The sequence below is a fragment of the Nothobranchius furzeri genome, chromosome 14, assembly GCF_043380555.1.
Source record: "Nothobranchius furzeri strain GRZ-AD chromosome 14, NfurGRZ-RIMD1, whole genome shotgun sequence".
Classification (NCBI taxonomy): domain Eukaryota; kingdom Metazoa; phylum Chordata; class Actinopteri; order Cyprinodontiformes; family Nothobranchiidae; genus Nothobranchius; species Nothobranchius furzeri.
Window position 1 is genome coordinate 15,078,037 of NC_091754.1, and position 18,849 is coordinate 15,096,885.

Here is an 18,849-nt window from a genome sequence, read left to right on the forward strand (position 1 = left end):
AATATGATTCCATCCATTGTATAGCTGTTGTAGAGAGGTTTAAATGTGATAGTTTAATCATTAAGATTCGATGATTCACAGTATCAAATGCTTTTCTCAAGTCGAGAAACACTGTTCCTACTACTCCACCAGTATCAATCTTAGACTTGATTTTTTCCAGAAGAAAGCAGATGGCTGTGTCAGTCGAGTGATGTTTTCTAAAGCCAATCTGCATTGGATGAAGATTAAATGGACTGTTATTTATATTTGCGATAAGTTGTTCTGCTACACACTTTTCCATTATTTTTGAAATTACTGGAAGTATACTGATTGGTCTGTAATTTCCCAGTGACATTGGGTCTCCTGATTTAAAGACTGGTATGATTACTGATGTTTTCCAAGGATCTGGGTAGACACTTTCCTTTATGGATTGATTTATAATATTGGTAATTGGGTATGTGAGTGAGCGATTATGATTCTTTAGCAAAATAGTATCCAGACCAAACACTTCTTTAGTTTTAGAGTTTCTTAAGCCATTGATGATTCTGTATGGTTGACAGGTGAAATACTGGTTTGTATTAGTGGCAAGTATTTTTCAAGTTTGAACACCACAAGTGTTTGTTAAGGTCTTTATACTATCTATAAAATGAGTATTGAAGCTTTCTGCAATACTGGTTGGTTCAGAAATCACCTCATTACGTAATTTGATTTCCCTGATAGTTCTATTCACTGAAACATTTCCTGTTAATTTTTTTTAAGTTATTCCACATTTCTTTAGTATTTCCTTTTGCATTGAATATTGTATTTATAAAGTAATCTGCCTTTGCATCCCTCATTTTTTTTGTTACTTTATTTCTAAGTGAGGTAAAGATTGGTCTGTCATTTAATGTTTTAGTTTTTAGTGCAGTCTTGTTGTTTCATTAAAGTCCATTTATCCCTTTTTATCCAGGGTAGATGCTTGATTTTATGTGGTCTCTGTTTTGTATTTTTCATAAATCGACCTATCGTATTCTGTAGAGTTGTCATAAATATATCGCAATCATCGTTTACTTTTGTATGGGTGAATATTTTTGTCCAGTCTATTTCATCTAATGCAACTTCCAGATTTTGTAATTTGCTTTTGGGAATACTTTTTTGAACAGTTGTTTTATTATGAGGCCGTGTAAAACAGTTTGAGAGTTTTCTTGAAAAGAGTATTACATTGTGGTCGGATAAACCTGTAACCATATTGTAAGTTTTGTGTATTCTTTCACTCCTATTGCTAAAAACTAAATCAATACATGTTTCAGTTGTTTTACTTATCCTGGTGGGTCCTTTAATTAGTTGTGAAAAGTCGTGATCAATAGTTAATGATTTGAGCTGCTCACGGTTGGATTTGTTCAACCAGTTTATGTTGAAATCTCCAAATAGGATTACCATAATTTCCGTACTTTAGAGCGCACCTCATTATAAGCCGCATCGGGCTAAAAGCCGCAGATATCTACTGAATTGAAAACGTAATTTAACTGTCAGTGTCGCTCTCCGTGTTGCTGTCATCATTCGGGGGTGAAGCGGTGAAAATACGCAGCGCCGTTTTACTGTGAAAAAATCCTCCGGGGCGCTTTCCGTAGCACTCCTTTCCAGCATCCATCCTTTTAAAGTCGCACCTCATTACAAGCCACGTTCAAAGCGTGGGAAAAAGTAGCGGCTTATAGTCCGGAAAATACGGTATTTCTCTCTTCCAGTTAAAGTATTTTAGGATTGCTTGTAGCTTATCATAAAATATATTTGATGTAGATGGGGGCCTATATAAACCAATAAGTGTAATTTATATTTATGGTTAAAGTGTTACATTAAGAACAATACATTCCAGATCGTTGATAGTTGCCCCTTCTATTTGCTTATATTTGAGACTTTCCTTTACATAAAATAACCCCCCCCCCCCCCCCCCCCCCACCTCTACCTTCAGATCTATCTTTTCTAAAAAATCTTGTATCCCGATATGTTTAGACTAGCTGTTGGAGAGTTAGCATGTAACCAGCTCTCTGTAATGGAAAGAAAATCTAGATTTGACTCAATTAATAGATGATGTATCTGTGAACATTTTGGTATGATGCTTCTAATGTTTATGTGTCCACAAAACAAGCCTTTTGGTTTAGCTTTAGGGTCCCATAACACACGAGCATGATTCAAGGTCTGAAACACTTTACATTTTCGATTTTTTACAATTGCATTGTTTCTCTTTTTTTTTTTTTTTTTTTTTTTTTTTTTTTGGGTTACTTGCATTCTGATGTTCCAGGCAACTGTTAGCTTTTCCATAATGTGTAGATTACCCAAGTCTTGGTTCCACTGATTTAATTGTTGTTGTTGCTTTGGTAGTGTTTGCAATTAGCATGGTGCCCAGGGCCGGCTTTGTCGACAGGCGACACAGGCGGCCGCCTGGGGCGCCATCTAATAGATAGGGCGCAAAATTTCAAAAAAAAAAAAAAAAAAAGTTCATTAAATTCATGTTTGTAATATGAAATGCACTCTCTACATACTCAAAATTCCCCTTTGAAATGACATGAAATTAAAACATCCATATTTAAATTCTAATGATCTGGCTGCATTTCAAGCTCCCGCTTGAGCCACCGCTCCGATGCATTTGACCGTTAAGGTTGCCATAGTAGTCACGTGCGTGGGTGGCACTGTGAAGGACATCCTGTTGTTGTCGCGTTTAAATGTTTGATATTTTACGATGAAAAGAACACCTAAGCCATCGGGATCAGCATTCCGAAAGCGAAGGAAGGAAGAAGAATAAAAACGGGCCCAAAGCAGAGGTATGTAGACTTTATAAGTTTTGCAAAGGAACTTTTTGCGTTATTATTGTAGCTAACTGCCTCTCCTGCCACGCACGGTCCACGGACGGACCCTCGCTAGCTGTTTACATACACAATGCAGTATCTGTAACTTTAACCCATTCATTTTACTTTTGAATCGTCGTGTCCAGATGCAGTGAGACAATGTTGAGTCTCACTGTGATGATGAAGAATGTAAGATTTTTAACTGGTTTTTGGAGCTTGATTGCAGCCTTTTATGAACGTTGTTTCAAGTTTTAAGTACGCATACAATATGAATTTAATATTTGTATATCAGAAGAACGCTAGGTGTGGGTGTAGCAAATTTTCAACTTTGTCCGACACATCGGGCGGGCGGCACCGCCGCGGCCGTGGCGGTGACTCCCCCGCTGCCGGCGGGGAGTGAGAACTGCTTAAACCCAGCATGACATCTTATGCCGTCTCTTTCTTGTTTATGCTGCAGCGTCTTCTATCCAGGCATGACGCAGCAGCACATTTACTGAGCTACAATCTCAGCATCTAGAACCAGGTGAGTAAGTCACTTGTTAGGCTTGTAATCAGCAGTAGAAACGGGCTTTTTCAAATTAAACGGCTTATCACATATATCGATATGCAAAATTAATTTATTTGAATCCACACCAGACACTTGTTTTTGGCACAATCAGTGCAGCATTGATTTAGCATTGAGAATATTAAATAATCTCAACCTACACATCTGAAATTGTCTCCTTATGTTATTGTCAATTAGGCTGTAAATTTGTAAAAAAGGATGGACGTTAGTTTTTGTGACATAGTGAGTCATCTTCAAGGTATAAAGGTTTATGCCCTGAAGAAGGTCTTACCGAAATGTTTCGGCGTTTCCTTGTTTAATAAATGAAATCCTCAGAGTGCCTCAGATCACCGGATCTTCTTCCTCATATTCTACGATTTATTTGATGCTGAAGAGCACCTGAGAGTGAGACATAAGTTTTTTCAAATATTCCCCACTTCCACCTGTTTTTGATAATTTTATTCATGTTTTCATAGAACAGATTAAAAAAGATCAATAAAATAAAAAGTCCAGTAATATTAAAAATAGTGAAAAGCATCACTGCACATGACTGAGGAATATTGAATGTGAAAGTGGCACTGTTCTTAATTCATGCATCAGAGGGTTAAGTTGCTGTGTGTGTGTGTGTGTGTGTGTGTGTGTGTGTGTGTGTGTGTGTGTGTGTGTGTGTGTTTATTTTCTCACAGAAGAAGAACCCAACACCAGCAGACTCAGTGCTCCAGTCCAACAGCCTGAAGAGACACCATCAGCTTCAACAGATGTCTGTGAACATGTATGAGCTGCTGGCCCCATGGATCCTGCTGACTGGCCACAGCAGTTGAACGAAATGGAAAGTACAACTTTCTTTATGATGACACTTTGATATTTGAGTTTTGCTTTTGATTTAACAGTTTAATGCTGCTTTTGATTTTGCATCCCCCCAATGACATTTGCACAACATTTTGAGTTGTCGGTTATTGTAATATTCCCAGGTTACTCATCTTTCAAGCTTACATTTATTCTTCAGGCTGTTGACTTTAAAGAGTTGCTGTGTGAATATTTAAAATAAAAACTTAGTAACTAAGGAATAACTGTGGAGTTGCTTTTTCCAATGTGTGGACTTGGGTTTTGGTGAGTGGCGGGGGGGGGGGGGGGGGGGGGGGGGTGCAAATGGGCACTCTCGTCTTGGGCACCAAATTACCCAGAGTCGGCCCTGATGGTGCCATGAGCTTCCCAATCCTGCATGGTTTCCCCACCAACGGAACTTTAAGACAGAGAGGAAATTATCTCTGTCTGGCTCCAAAACAATTGCTAATCTGAATCTGGTGCCCTTGAGCCTGTAAGGCTGCAACAAATACTCCCCCTCAGAAGAAATGTGGAATGCTGCCGTCGCTATGGCATCTCTGTCTCCTATCCCAGCCTGGGCGGGACTGCGGGCAGTGAAGGCCGCATAATCATTCCAGGAGTCACTGTGCCCTCCAAAACTCAACAACCTCCTTCCCCTGTCCAGACTAAAATGATGTGCGCTGCTTATCATGGCTGCAGGAACTGACGTGTGGAGAGTCCCAAACCCACCACCCCACCTAGTGGACACTTATGTTGTGTGATGTATGAAGTCTGTTGCATTTCTGTCTGAGGTGTTTTTTGCATAGCAAAGCTGCCCTCCCTGTGGAGGGTAACTCTGAAGTGCCTTTTTTTTCCCTCCACCTGAACCAATCCTCATGTAACCCCTCTTAACTCTATTAAGGTAGCGCGACTCAGGGTTGCGAATGACCAGTCACAAATTCTTGTCATGTGTCTTTGCCTTTGTATGTCTGATCTCTGAATTGTGTGTACTGAGACTCTAATTTCCCTCTGGGATTAATAAAGTTTCTTTGAATTGAATTTTGAATTGAAGACTGGGTTATGTGAAAGAGCCACACTGCCATCAAGTGGTTAAGGAATGAAATTCATGTGGATGTCACGCAGAAGGTTATTTAAGCCACAGTGCAAACTTTGTGTGGGCAGAATAAGAACCAAAGACGCCTAAAGCAAATCTCTGCTTGGCATTTCCATCTTGGCCTAGCAAAGCGTCGCTCTCAAAAGTTACAGTAAAAACTTAGAAGTAACTCAGTTTGTTTTGCTTTGACTTCCTACGTGAAACCGGAAGTCTGCGTGTTCGAGACATTAAGAGTAAAAGCAATTTGGAAAACGGTTTGATGATTCGGTTTCGTTTTGGAATCATTTGGGCCCGCGATTTGAATTCCACGTTTTGAAGTCGCAGAGGTGAAGGAACCAAAAAGTCAAGCCACGATCGAAGATTACCACATCCTCTCCTTTCAAGACCGACGTTGACCGAACAGGGAGCCAGTAACATTTAATCCAAAAAGGCCACGAGCCAGGAACCCAAGGCTGTTGGAGCCGCTGGCCACCCTCCCGGCGACGGAAAGCAGGTCTGTGAAACATCCCATCTGGCTGACTTTTGTGCTAAGCTCGATTAGTGAATTCAGATTAGTCCATTTCTTTTATGGCTTGTTTATTTCGATCCCACATTCACGTTTAGCTCTCAAGATTTATCTTCTTTCTCTACTGCACATGAATCCTTATTCGCACACACCCTCCTGTATTCCTATACCCATAGGAACGCACGCACACACACTTGTTCTCCTTACAGAAGTCATTCCTAATATTTACTATAATCCTATGTGTCACCAAATTTGTGTTTATCCACTTACTTATTCTCGTGTTTGGTTCTCTTTGTCAAGTGTCACGACTGATGTTTTTAATAAATTCACAAAACTTAAATCATGCCTGATCATTGCCTAGCGATCTCAAGAATATCCGGCGCATTCTGACAAGAATTCAGCTTTCAGATTAAAATGTGGTGTTAACTTTGAGACTGATTACATTGAGAAGATATAAATATTAAATCCAGTGTCCCCGTTCACACAGACAAAACTGGGTGGTGCCCCGAGTTATTTAATATAAAATTATAAACGACGAAAACAAGCTAAGTCTACACCACATTTGATAAATACAGATGAAAATCCATATTTATCGCTACACTCAAGACTTGACTGGAAATACTTGTGACTTACTTGTGACTTGCAAAGCAGTGACTTGGTCACACCTCTGCTTTTGGGAGTTATGAAATTAGATATTTGTTGATTTCAACATTTTTGTAACACTTTACAATAAGGGTCCATTTATTAATGTTACTTAGTGCATTATTAAGTATTAATAAACAATGGACCCCTTTACTTTAGATATTAACTATTAAGTTTCCTTAAGGTTAGGACAGAGGGCCAGGGGTGTCTGCTTAGTAATGCATTACTTATATTTTATATTAATATTAAGTCGTTGATACTATTTTATGTTATACTTTATTAATGCTTAACCATGCACTAATTAACATTAATAAACAAATCGTTATTTTAAAGAGAAATACTTTTTTTTTTAAAATAAATAAGGGTGCTGCTTTCTGTGATGAACAGGCGACCTGTCCAGCGTGTCCTCTACCTCTCTCCTGATGACAGCTGGAGTTGGGCATCAGCTAAAACACTGCTCTGAAAAGGCTCTAACATGAATCAATATTAATAATAAAAAAATAAACTAGTGAAAACGTTTTGGAAACCAAATTTCAAGTTATAAGTGATGCCTAATATTTCTCCTGTATGTGCGAAGTGATCTTGTTTTTAAAACAAATCTGGCCAGAAGAACTGATGAATATTCTCAAAGCTCAAAGGAGCTGTGCCATGCATCTAAATGAGTCGAGGGAACTCGCCACAGCTCAGACCCATGTCTTGGAGCAAATCGTAACAAAGAAATTGAAAGGATGAAGTTAACTTTAAGACTTGGAACAGAACTGTTCCACCTACACTCAGACAACCAAACCCTCATGTGGCAAAAATAAGTGCTTAATTAAAAATTGGATGCTTATTTGTAATTACTCATTTGTGGTGATTCAGTTAACTTTGTTACTCACCCTTTTGGGATGGATAGTAGATAAGTCTTTCCATCTCCAGTATTTAACTTGCAGGTGGATGAATGATGAAGTTCTGTTGTGATTGTGACCAATTCAGAAACAGCAGCCATAGATTGTATTGACAGCAAGAGAGCTGGAAAAAAGACCAAAAAAAAAAAAAAAAAGCTTTAAATGATCAGGCACCTGTGTTTGGATTCTGGTTTCATTCTAATTTTAAGCAACACTAATGAGTTTTTAGGACTTTAAGCTATTATGTCTAACTGATTTCATTGGTTTTTGGGCGAGCAACTTCATGTTGAAAATCCCTTTGTAGCCCTATGCTGACCAGAAAGTGGGCTTAAAAGGTTTTGTGGTCAAGGTAGGAACACTGGGGGAGGTCTCTACTTGCTTTATGACCAAGCCCCCACAATGCGGGACAGAAATTGAGGCCAATGCGGAAGTGAAAGAAATTGCAGTTCCACCCTCATCCACTAGGGGCTGGTGTCAGAAGCGAGCAAATCCTCATTGACTCCCATGTTAAAAATACCAATTTCACAGCAGAAATAAACATGTTTACAGCTTGGTTCCAAAACATGTTTTTGGTTTAAATGATCTAGTTTACACTCATGACAACTCTGAGTAACTCTGTGAGTGTATTAAAAGCCTAAAATTCGGTATAATTAATGAGCATCAGACCCACGTGACCACAGAGCTAGCTCCATGGAAAGGCCTCAGTAGAGCCTCAGTCTGGCCTGGAAACTGCTCCGGGATTTTGAGTCTCTGTGTTTGTGTATTCTTTTTTGGATATTTTTTGTGCAATTGTTGGACAAAATGACTTGCTGTGGCATTAATTGCACTAATAGAGTGTCCAAGGAGTCTCCACCTCATTTTTTTCGGTAAGTAAAATTATATTTATGTAGATTTTAACATGTACTGTTTAACCATGAAATTTAAATCTAATAGGGTAAAACCCAGTGCATGCTGCACTTTAGAAAATGGGTTGAAATATAACATGTTGGTGGAGCTGGGTTCCGACTATCGGCTTGTGGAGCTCTCGGGAGACCGATGTTTTGCACCTGGTTCTCCCCTCCCCGTAGCTCGGCGCATCTCTGATCGCCGTGGCTCCTGTCTGCTGCGCGGGGTGCCAGCTTGTGGAGCTCTGGGATGGAAACCTTTCCACCCGGTTCTCCTCAGCGGCAGCTCTGCCCATCTCAGATCGCAGCGGCGCTTGTCTGCTGTGCGGCTGCCGGCTTGTGGAGCTCTCGGAGATCTCTGTGTTCCACCCGGTTTTACCCAGCGGTCAGCCCGGCGTATCTCTGACTCAGAAGCTCTGGTGTTGTGCACAGTTAACTCCGGTTGTAGCTAGGTTGCTACCTCCGTTAGCTTAGCTCCCACCTCCACGTTAGCTTTGTGTTAGCTTCAGGTTAGCTTGTAGCTAGTTCGACCGGGTGTCGTCAGTTGATCCCAGCCTTACAGCTCCACCCTCAGCTCCACCTCTCTTCCCTTTTGTGGAATTGTCTGGGCTTGACGGAACCTGTGAAACGGTCAAAATGGCGGTGGTGGCCACCTCCCATTTACCTCCTCAAAAACGTGTTATTGGAGCTTATGGAAATGAATTGTCCAGTATATATGTCGATGTTTATGACAGTAGTCGTTTACTGTGCCGTTAGCTCATACAAAGGCTAGCAGTTAGCTTTTTCAGTTCGCTGAGATAATCAGTAAAGCGATGGAGGAAAATAATGTTTTTGATGCCATCGTGACGGAACCTGGAAGTAAGAGAGTTGTCTTTGGCGGGGAAGCAAAAAGCTAAAACTAGTGAACATCCATGCAGCCATTGAAGGGAGCTGAAGGAGGCTACAACATCACAGACTGATGGGGACTTGGCTTTGTTGCTACTGGACTTTTTATGCTACTTGTCCCAATTTGTGGATCTTTGGACCTCGTGGCTTATTCAGAATAAGATGGTTTGAGTAAGCAATTTATTAACTCGTTAGCACTAGCTACAGTAGGCTGCAGCAGGATCGTTTACAGGAGTTGTAATTCTGCTTTCAACCAGTAGGAGGGAGAAGTGAATTACTTAAGTTTTGCTTTTAATGAATGAAACTGGAGTTTGACAAGGGCAGTTCCTGAAAACAAAGCAGAGCAATCAGGCTTTTTTATTTGATCAAAACCGAAACAGTAATGTGACTTTTTTTTTACATTTGTGTTTGTCGCGACTTTTTCCACATTTGATCTTTAAAATGTAGAGAAAAAAACAACCCTAATCAAATGATGCAAGTTTAACTGGTGTTTTAACAATGAACATAAATAGTGATGAAAATGATTTATTCTATTCCTCATAAATCACATAAGTTTGTTTTTATGAACTCAGTGAGTTATGAGAAGGTTTTCCAAATTTTCCTATGAAAGTATTCCAAAAATCTATATTCCTCGTCAGACTTGAGCTTTTTGTCTTGTTTTTTAGTGTAATTTTTTTTATTTCCCCTTGCTATTCTGGATTGCTCAGACCTCAAAGTAACACAAAACAAAACATTTCATATGAAATATATTTTTTTAATTAGGTGTTAAAATCTGAATCTGATTTGTAGATTAAAAAAATTGTGTAGAAAATAATATGAATGTGACCTACCATCTTTGCAGTGGAACTCCACAGTCAAGTAGCTCCTCAGGTCGGGGCAAAGGTCATCAGATGTGTTCATAACGTCGATCTGACAGACTTGTTGGCCTTGACATTCAGCTAAAAAATAACAAATTTCTAAACTGACTAGAAAGTCATTTAACAATATCTTAATATCCAATATAGGTCCTATTGAAAACAATATTTCTGCTTCTTCCACATACAGACATTAGATTAATTGATAAAAATGACATTAAAATGCAAGAATTTCTAATTGTTTAAGCTCAATATTAAGCCTGGCAAGCCATCCTACAGTGCTGTTATATAGTCTTGCCTAGGCCTATTGGCTCTCAGTCATGGGACGTGATCTGTGGTTGTCTTTCAAACTGTGCATGCTACTGGAGATTAACGTGACATACTCACCACTACGGATGTCAGTCAACAGGGCAGTCTGCCATATACCTCTGAAGAACACACATTTGCTCTTGACTCAAAGAAAAGCCCAAGACTAAAGTTGATGCCAAAGCCGTTTCAAACGCACCATCATCATCTTAGGCCTAGTCCACACGTAGCCGGTTTTTTTTAAACGAATATCCACCCCTCCAAAAACTTGCATCCACACCACCTCGTTTTAAAAAACTCTGTCCACACATACCCGGATAAATATGTTGTTAAGGACATGCCAGACCTGTAGGGGGCAGTACTTCCCCCGTTCTTAACCTCGTCCTTCGTCTGTGGTCTTCCGCAAGGAGCAGTAATTCCGCTTGCAAAAACAAACAAGCAGAAAGCGCTTGGACAATTGATAAAGCGAGCGCAGCTCTGAGGGCATCCATGCTGTCGGCTAGTGTAAACACAGGTCGCACACGTGATGTCAGCATTTTTTTGTCGCGGAAAGTGACGTTGCGGACCTTAAAACTCTGGTTTTGTCCGTCCACACACAGACACCCAAAATGGAGAAAACGCAGATCTTCACTTTGGCCAGAGTTTTTTAAAAAGATCAGTTTTCGTGTGAAAAAAACACAGTTTTCGTGTGGATGACAGGCCAAAACGTAGAAAAATATCTACATTTTGGCAGATCCCCGGCTACGTGTGGACTGGCCTTAGTTTTGCTCAGTCGCAGTAGCATTCGCCCACCAAACTGAGTGTGGCTGGACCAACATGCAGAGCAAAATAATTTTTCTTCGGCAACTGATGGTTTAGATTTCTATGCTATTAAACAGCAGGTTAATCGAGAAACCATTAACTTATTTTTGTGCAGGTCATTTACCATTCATTTTACCAGTCCTGCCATATGAGACTAAACCTGAGCTTTACTTGGCTTTTCCATTTCTGCAACTACTTCTAGGTGCATTTTTGTCTCAGACGGAAAGCTTGACAGTTTTCCCCATCAACTCTGATTACTATGATGAGTATTTTTAGCCAACCAGGACAGCAGGATCCAGAGATACTTTACAGCATGGGTGGATTGAGAAGATGAATAGTGATCAGTTAAAAGCTCGAGTCAATAGTTAAAGTGAATAGATAAATATCTGTTAAGCGTGGGGTAGGTATTACGCTTTTAAGCGTAATACCTCACAGAATGGGCCATTAGTCTTTTCAAACAAGTCTTCAGAGAAACAATGTGTTCTTTGTGTTAAAAAAGCAAACATTTAGTGATGGATTAAATTTCATGTCTGTGCAGGTGCGTTTATTTTCTCCTCTCCGAGCCCAGGCGAGTAAATCTAAAGCTTTAACCAGAAGGCAAATAAAATCAGCTGACACTTATAAGCTGATACAGGTGGTGAGATTTATACTCGTTACCTTTAATGTGGTCAACAGCATCCACCCAGGCACACTCCTGATGTGTGAATGTTGGAGGAGAAGACCTAGATGGGCAGTAGTTAACGCTCCTGCGGCCGCCGTCTATCATTAACACCTGATCAGAGCTGCATTTCAGAGAGGTGCTGCGACCCGACCGTATAATCCTTCTCCCAGATTCTGAGAAGTAAATAAAAGCAGTTCAAAGAGGTGACGCTCACAGAGTGATTCAGTGTTCAGAGATTGACTCGTAGCATGCGCACCGATCTGGCAGATAAAAGCCTTTTCTTGGTAGCAGTCCCTCGTGGCCTCCCACTGGAAATCAGAGTTTCTCAGAACGTGTCCACACCGCGTACCCGGCAGCGGGATGCTTGCCCACTTTGAAAATGTGACGGGTGAACCATCAAGCCAAGAGAGAGGACCTGGAAACAAGAAAATCACCTGAGGGACATACACTCGCTGGCCACTTTATTAGGAACACCTGTTGTATTGTTCACAAACATAATCAGCCAATGACAGCAACTTAACACAGGTGTGTTTAAATTAATGGGTTACTGATAAGCTTCAACCCTTGAACTTGCTGGTCTGAAAAGATAAAACATGCAGGCTGATGGATCTCCAATGCCTGGATTGGACACAACTGATTGTCAAGGAAATACTTCAGCCCTGGATCTACCAGGTCTTTATCTGCTGCTGATATTTAAGCAGGTAAATAAACAGAAATCTTATCAAAAGAAATGAGGGCGTGAAGGTTTACAATCAAATACATGAGGTTGAAGCCGTTTTCACTCTTGGCTGCTCGAGTCCTGTTGGATGTTAATTTTTTTTTCACTAAATAAATGTCATTCAGGGAGAAATGATGATCATGTTTATAGTTTTTACACAGAAACATGATTCAAAAGTCTAATTAAACCTCTTAAGTAAAGCTTTGCAATTAAAGAACAGTCCGTGAACTTTGATATTCTGTAAACATAATTTGGATGAAGGGTAAAAATATTTTTATTTGTTTTCAGTTTTTTCTTCATCCTCACCTTCAGCATCCAGAGGAAGTTGCTTGTTTGAGGAGCAGGATGGTGCCAGTCCGATCCACGAGTCCTTTTCAGAGTCCACAAGTCTCTCAAGGAAAATCTGAGTGTCTTTATCAGAAATAAATGCAAGGTGTCCTCCACTGTCCTCACACCAATCTTGGGCGCTGTGAAAAGATCGCTGCAGAGCCACGAGCTCAAAGCATGAACCTCGAAAAGACTTCTGGTTCTCCGGACAGGAAGCTGTGAAGTTCCTGTCATTCTCAGGCAAAACCTGACAGACGAGCATCAACAATATCAAAATGTGCAGAATCGCCCTGCACATCCTTTCTATTCTCACTTTAAAACAATAAAAGTTGAACTCTGAATCACACTCCAACTTCTGAAAGGTTTCAGAGCACTTGTGTTCTCCCGCAGGCACACCAGGTGACATTCTACCTCTAAAGGTCTGACAAGAGCATTGCTCCCGTATCTTTTCCTGGTTTCTGTTTGTTTACCTATGAGCTGTTGATTGCTTTGCCTTTGTGCACATGGAACAAAGGAACTCCAGGATAGTGGTTTTAGACAGAACAAAGGCAGAACCCATGATGCTTTAGTCGCTACCTTTACTGTCCAAATCAAACTGAGCATTAACAGTTTTCTCCGGAGGGTTTCAGCATCCACAAAAAATGTTAATGATAAAGAAACCCCCACTACTATAAATGTGCTCACGCTGTAAAAAAAAGTATTTGGAATTCACATCAAATCCAACTAATAAGCTATTTTCTTCTCAGTCCAGCGAAATTAAGAAAAGATAAAACAAATCAAGAGACTCCTAAAAGGGACCAACAACCACAAATTGGTATGCAGCTTCTGCTGCTCACCTTTAATAAATCAAGTTTTATTCAATTCAGGCTTTTCCATTTCATCCACGTCAACTCCAGAAGGTCTAATAATTGTGTTTCTAGTGAAAAAATGTATAGTAGTGTCACGATAATGGTTTGAAACACGTGTGAAAGCAACATGCGAGGCGTATTTTATTTTATTAGGCACTAAACTCTGCAGGCTGTTTCACAAACGTAAACTTATTTTTTTCCATTCGACTGAAAAAAAAACTGGTTTCAAAAATCAGAAATGAGAAAAGTTTTTACTTAAATTAATGATTTCTGATCACAATAAAAATACACTTAGCTAAATCTATGAAATGGTCTGATCTGAATAAGAATAACCGCACTAAATAAATCTTTAACTACTTTAATGAAATAAACTATTTTTAGTAAGTGTCTGGTTGTGATGATGGCAAACTCAAATCATATGATTTTTTTTATTAAATGTCAATTATATTTTTCAGCTTGCAAGCAACAGAAAAGGGACTTTTACTATTCATTTTTATTTTTTAATTGTTAGGATTTGCGTTTTATTTTACTTTAAAAATATAAACAGGTATTTTAAAAAGGACATCCTTGCATCATTTTGTGGTCCCATGAAGGTCTCTACTGCCTCCATAAACACCCCAAATGTGAAAAAGTTCCATCCATCCACTTTCTGTCAGTGTTTGTTTTTTCTATGTATTTTTTATGAATTACGTGCACATAAGCTGTTACAAAAAGTCGTAAGTAGAATTGAACCACCTGTCATGCTGAAAATGCAGCGGCTCTACTGCACTTCCCTCCCAGATATCTGAGCTTTGCAGCCTATAGACAAATTTGGCAAGCAATTTGTTCATGTTGCCATCTTGCTGCGCCGCTATTGCTGCATTGCCACGCATCAGTGACTCATTCTTCATGGTGCCATTGAAAACTGAGCCTCTACATCAGGTGTTTTTAATCCTGGTCTTGCATGTTTTAATAGTTCCAATGCTCCAACACCCTGCAGCAGCTCATCAAGCTCTCTAGAAGCCTGTTGATCAACCGCTTATTGAAATAATTAATTGTAAATAATCCATTATTCCTTTCTATATCCAAATTGCTGGTACATTTGTTTGATTTTAATAAGGTCAAAACCATATTACTACACTAAACTAACTACTAAAAACATTAACACTCTAAGAGCTATTTGCAGTATAATTAAGTTAGGACAGATGAAAACAGTATCAAACTGTTCACCTGCCATGCTTATGGCCGTGTTTATCAGTCACTGTTACTGCAAGCTGCAGAAATGTGTGTGTTTGAGGTGAATGTTGCAGATAAAAGGACATGTTCACATCCAGTAGGGCTGCACAATATATCGAAAAATTATCGTCATCGCGATAACAGGACGTGCGATAGGCCCATCGCAAAGCACGTCAAAAACGGCGATAAATGGTTGGTTCAAACATTTCCATCCGTGTCATACATCAGCTTTTTGTAAACCAGCTCTGTTTTTTACGCGGAAGTATTATTTGAGCAATCAAATGTAATCCTTCTGACATGCGGCCAATCAGATGGGTCCGTTCACGTAATATGCCCGCCCCCTACGTGGACCCTTACCCCAAAATTCCACTATCTCCGCTCCGCCCCCGCTTTCCGCTGCCGCTCGCTTCCCTTGTTCTCATGCTGGCTCAGATTAACGAACACACTTTGTGCTGAGGTTCCTGGAATCAGCGCTGCTTTCAAATGTGAATGTGAGTCCGCTCGGTGTCGTTAAGCAGCTGATAATAACCAGGCTGACTCGTGCCGGTGAACCAACCCACTTCCCTACATGTCGCTAGTGTTCCACCGGGTGGTGACGTTAGCCCAGGCTCTGGTTAGCTTCCAGCTAAAAGGCTACAGCACTCTCCTCCCAGTCCCACCCTGCTAAGAGGGCCTGGAAAAGTTCCCCCACACATCAAAGTGATTTTTCATTTATGAGCTTTTATAACCTTGTTAATCAGGATAGTTGATTTGCTGCTGCACATAAACTGTCAGTCAGAAGCTCTGCTAGCCGGTTATCTTAAGAGGAGCTAGCTCAATTTGTTAGCTTGTCATCAGAATCATAGTTGCAGTTTCATCATCTGAGCTGCTTTTTAAGATCTAGGTAAACTTGTTCAATTTGGGGTTAAAAACAAACGTTTTCACATATTTTCCATGTAGTTTTTTGCCAGTTCCTCTTCTGAAAGGTAGACAATTGTTTTTTCTCTTTCCCTCAGAAAATCTTAATATTCTCCTAGTTTGGCCCAGCACAGTTCACTTCCCAATTACAGCAACAGCCTTATATCATAACCACATAAGTGGAGAAAATGTTCAGTAGCAATGAGAGAATTTGCTGTTGCATTTAAGTGATGTTAACTATTATTTAACATTTAAACTTATTTTCTGATTTCATTTATTTATTCAAAAAACCCTGGTAAGGGATGTTTTGCTGCTAATACAGTAGCAGGTGCAGCTGCATATTTTTGCAATAAAAATGTTATGTTGTAATGGAATTCATGCATTAGTTTTTGTTTGCTTTGAACCCAGAGTGGACGTCACACGCCAGACGACATCAACACCGCACACTTTAGTATTTGTTCATTTATCGCGAGTAATATCGATATTGCAATATTAAGCACTGTTATCGAATACCGCAGGTTTTCCTACTATCGTGAACCCTAACATCCATAATATTCTTTGTGTAATGTAGTGAGATTGTGGGTTTAAATTGTGACTAATAAGATGTGGTGATTCTATATAAATATATAGATTTTATATATGGTTTTCCCAGAATATTCTCTGGGAAAACTAGAGGGCGTCATTGTGTGTGACTTTGATAAAAGCGGTTCTGCCTCACTGACTAGCTTTAGCTGCACCCAAAGCTGAAAGTTTGCCTTTCATTTGTTGTTGAAGTGCATTCTGTCTCAATGAATCATCAGGAAGTATGTGGGGGGGGGGGGGAAGCACCAAACGTAGCTAGATAACTAGATGAACCTGCTCCTATAATGATGATTCATTTGAATGCTTTACGTGTTCCTGGTTGTAAAAAAGGAACTTTTATGTTTCAATTGAGGAACTAATAATAATACGCAACTGATTAAAAATAAAAGATACAGCTTTTAACTTTTAATCTACCTTGTTCCAGCTACCAGTAAGCAAGACCTGCTTAACTTAGGTGTCTCTATCTTAATAGGCGAGCATGAAATCCATGCATGAATGAATCCATTAATTCATAAAAATGTGACTCCTTCACACACACAGGCTTTCCAGAACCCAACAGGATACATAAAAGCATCCTCCGTTTGATTGACATTTACGTCTTGTGCTTTCAAAAGTAAAAATAATAATAATAATAATAAAGATTATGATAACATAAAGCATTTCTAAGTTTCAAAAATGCTTTTGAAGGGCAGAAACCACAATTGTGAAGCAGAACTGGTTTTTAAACTGGTTTCGAGGAAGCTGAAACAGCTCTTTGCCTCCCTTCAGGTGGAAAATTGACTTTGAGATGCTCAGAAACATAACTCAAAGTGGGATGTTTCACATCCATGAGGTGAACCTTTTCATTTTATTGTCTCTAATCAGACCACAGACATTAAATGATATAAAACAGGGATAAGCCAGATCTCCTCATGTATGGGCCACCTTGGCTCTGAGACTGAGAGTACAAATTTCACTTTTCAACTCTTTTTTTGTTAAAAATATGCTTTTTAATTACCCTTTAATTCAAATGTGTCCATATTTAGGCAGCCTTAGAGACAGCTGATCATTTTTGCATCAGAACAAGGAGCTATAAACCATTCACATATTTGATCCAGCCAGAGGATGTTTCATGTTTATATCTTTAAGCTTTTATCCATCCATCCATCCATTTTCTGCTACTTATCCAGAGTCGGGTCCCCCCCCCCCCCCCCCCAACATGTCCTGGATCTCCCTTTATGTCTCCTTGGTTGGACGTGCCCAGAAAACCTCACCAGGGAGGCATAGGAGGCATCCTAATAAGATGCCTGAGCCACCTCACCTGGCTCCTCTCGATGTGGAGGAGCAGCGGGTCTACTCCAAGCCCCTCCTGGATGAAAGAGCTTCTCACCCCATCTCTAAGGGAGAAAACTCATTTCGGCCGCTTGTATCCGTGACCTCATTCTTTCGGTCACTACCCAAAGCTCCTGACCACAGATGAGGGTAGGAACGTAGATTGACCAGTAAATCTAGAATTTTGCCTCCTGACTCAGCTCTCTTTTCACCACGACAGACCGGTACAACGCCTGCATCACTGCAGATGCAGCACCAATCTCGTGCTCCAGGTTTCCCTCACTCATGAACAAGACCCTGAGAGACCCCTCCACTTGAGCAGGACCTCATCCCTGACCTGGAGAAGGCATTCTACCCTTTTCCGACTCTAGACCATGGTCTCGGATTTAGAGGAGCTGATTCTCATCCCAGCTGCTTCACACTCGGCTGCGAACTGCTCCCGTAAAAGCCGAAGATCACGTTCTGATGAAGCCAGCAGAACCACATCATCTGCAAAAAGCAGAGACCCGAACCAGGGCACCAAAACTGATCCCCTCAACACCATGGCTGCGCCTGGAAATCCTGTCCATAAAAATAATGAACAGAATCGGTGACAAAGGGCAGCCTTGGTGGAGTCCAACACTCACAGAGAACGAGCCCAACTTACTGCCGGCAATGCGGACCAAGCACTGACAGGGTGAGGGTTAGGGTCATACGGGGACCTAACAGCCCGTATCAGAGGGCATGATACCCCATGAGGTATCCCCCACAGGACCCCCAAAAGGAACTCGGTTGAATTCCTTCTTGGAATCCACAAAGCACATGTAGATTCGTTGTTCAAATTCCCACACACCCTCCAGGACCATCCTAAAGGTATAGAGCTGGTTCAGTGTTCCACAGTCAGGACGAAAACCACATTACTACTCCTGAATCTGAGGCTCAACAATCCCGACGGACCCTCCTCTCCAGAACGCCTCAATAGACCTAACCAGGCAGGCTCAGGAGTGTGATCCTTAAGCTTTCATTGTGAGTAAATGTTTTAAGTTTCCTCATTTTGGATTAAAACCTCAGACATGAAAAATTAATTGTTTGAAAATAAAAATTATAAAGTTTAAACAGAAATTGTCTTAAAATAAAAATGATGTTCCAATAATAGGTGCAAATGTAAGATTTTAATTTACTGCAAGAAGACAGCGTGTTCTTTAAGGGGTTAATGTTGCACAATACAAGAAGAATTTGTGCCTGAATAAAAGTAGAGCATCGTTTCCGCCTGTTCAAGTAGGG

The 18,849-nt window shown here is 40.3% G+C and overlaps 1 protein-coding gene and 1 long non-coding RNA gene across 3 annotated transcripts in view; one reads left to right on the top strand and one right to left on the bottom strand.

Moving 5' to 3' along the window:
* Window positions 1-13,162, bottom strand: part of LOC107390174 (polycystin-1-like protein 2) — a 67,102-nt gene extending 53,940 nt beyond the window's left edge. For both annotated transcript variants that reach the window (XM_015966739.3, XM_054747057.2), the window contains exons 1-5: window positions 12,713-13,162; window positions 11,945-12,103; window positions 11,685-11,861; window positions 9,897-10,004; window positions 7,289-7,421 (exon numbers count right to left, since the gene is read on the bottom strand). In XM_015966739.3, coding sequence (XP_015822225.2) covers window positions 7,289-7,421; window positions 9,897-10,004; window positions 11,685-11,861; window positions 11,945-12,103; window positions 12,713-13,139 — 1,004 coding nt within the window. In that variant the 5' untranslated portion in view covers window positions 13,140-13,162. The remainder of the gene's footprint in view (window positions 1-7,288; window positions 7,422-9,896; window positions 10,005-11,684; window positions 11,862-11,944; window positions 12,104-12,712) is intronic.
* LOC139062747 (uncharacterized) lies at window positions 12,250-13,079 on the top strand. Its single transcript, XR_011516296.1, has 2 exons — window positions 12,250-12,389; window positions 12,695-13,079. It is a non-coding gene; the product is annotated as an uncharacterized lncRNA (long non-coding RNA).
* Window positions 13,163-18,849: the final 5,687 nt, after the last annotated feature.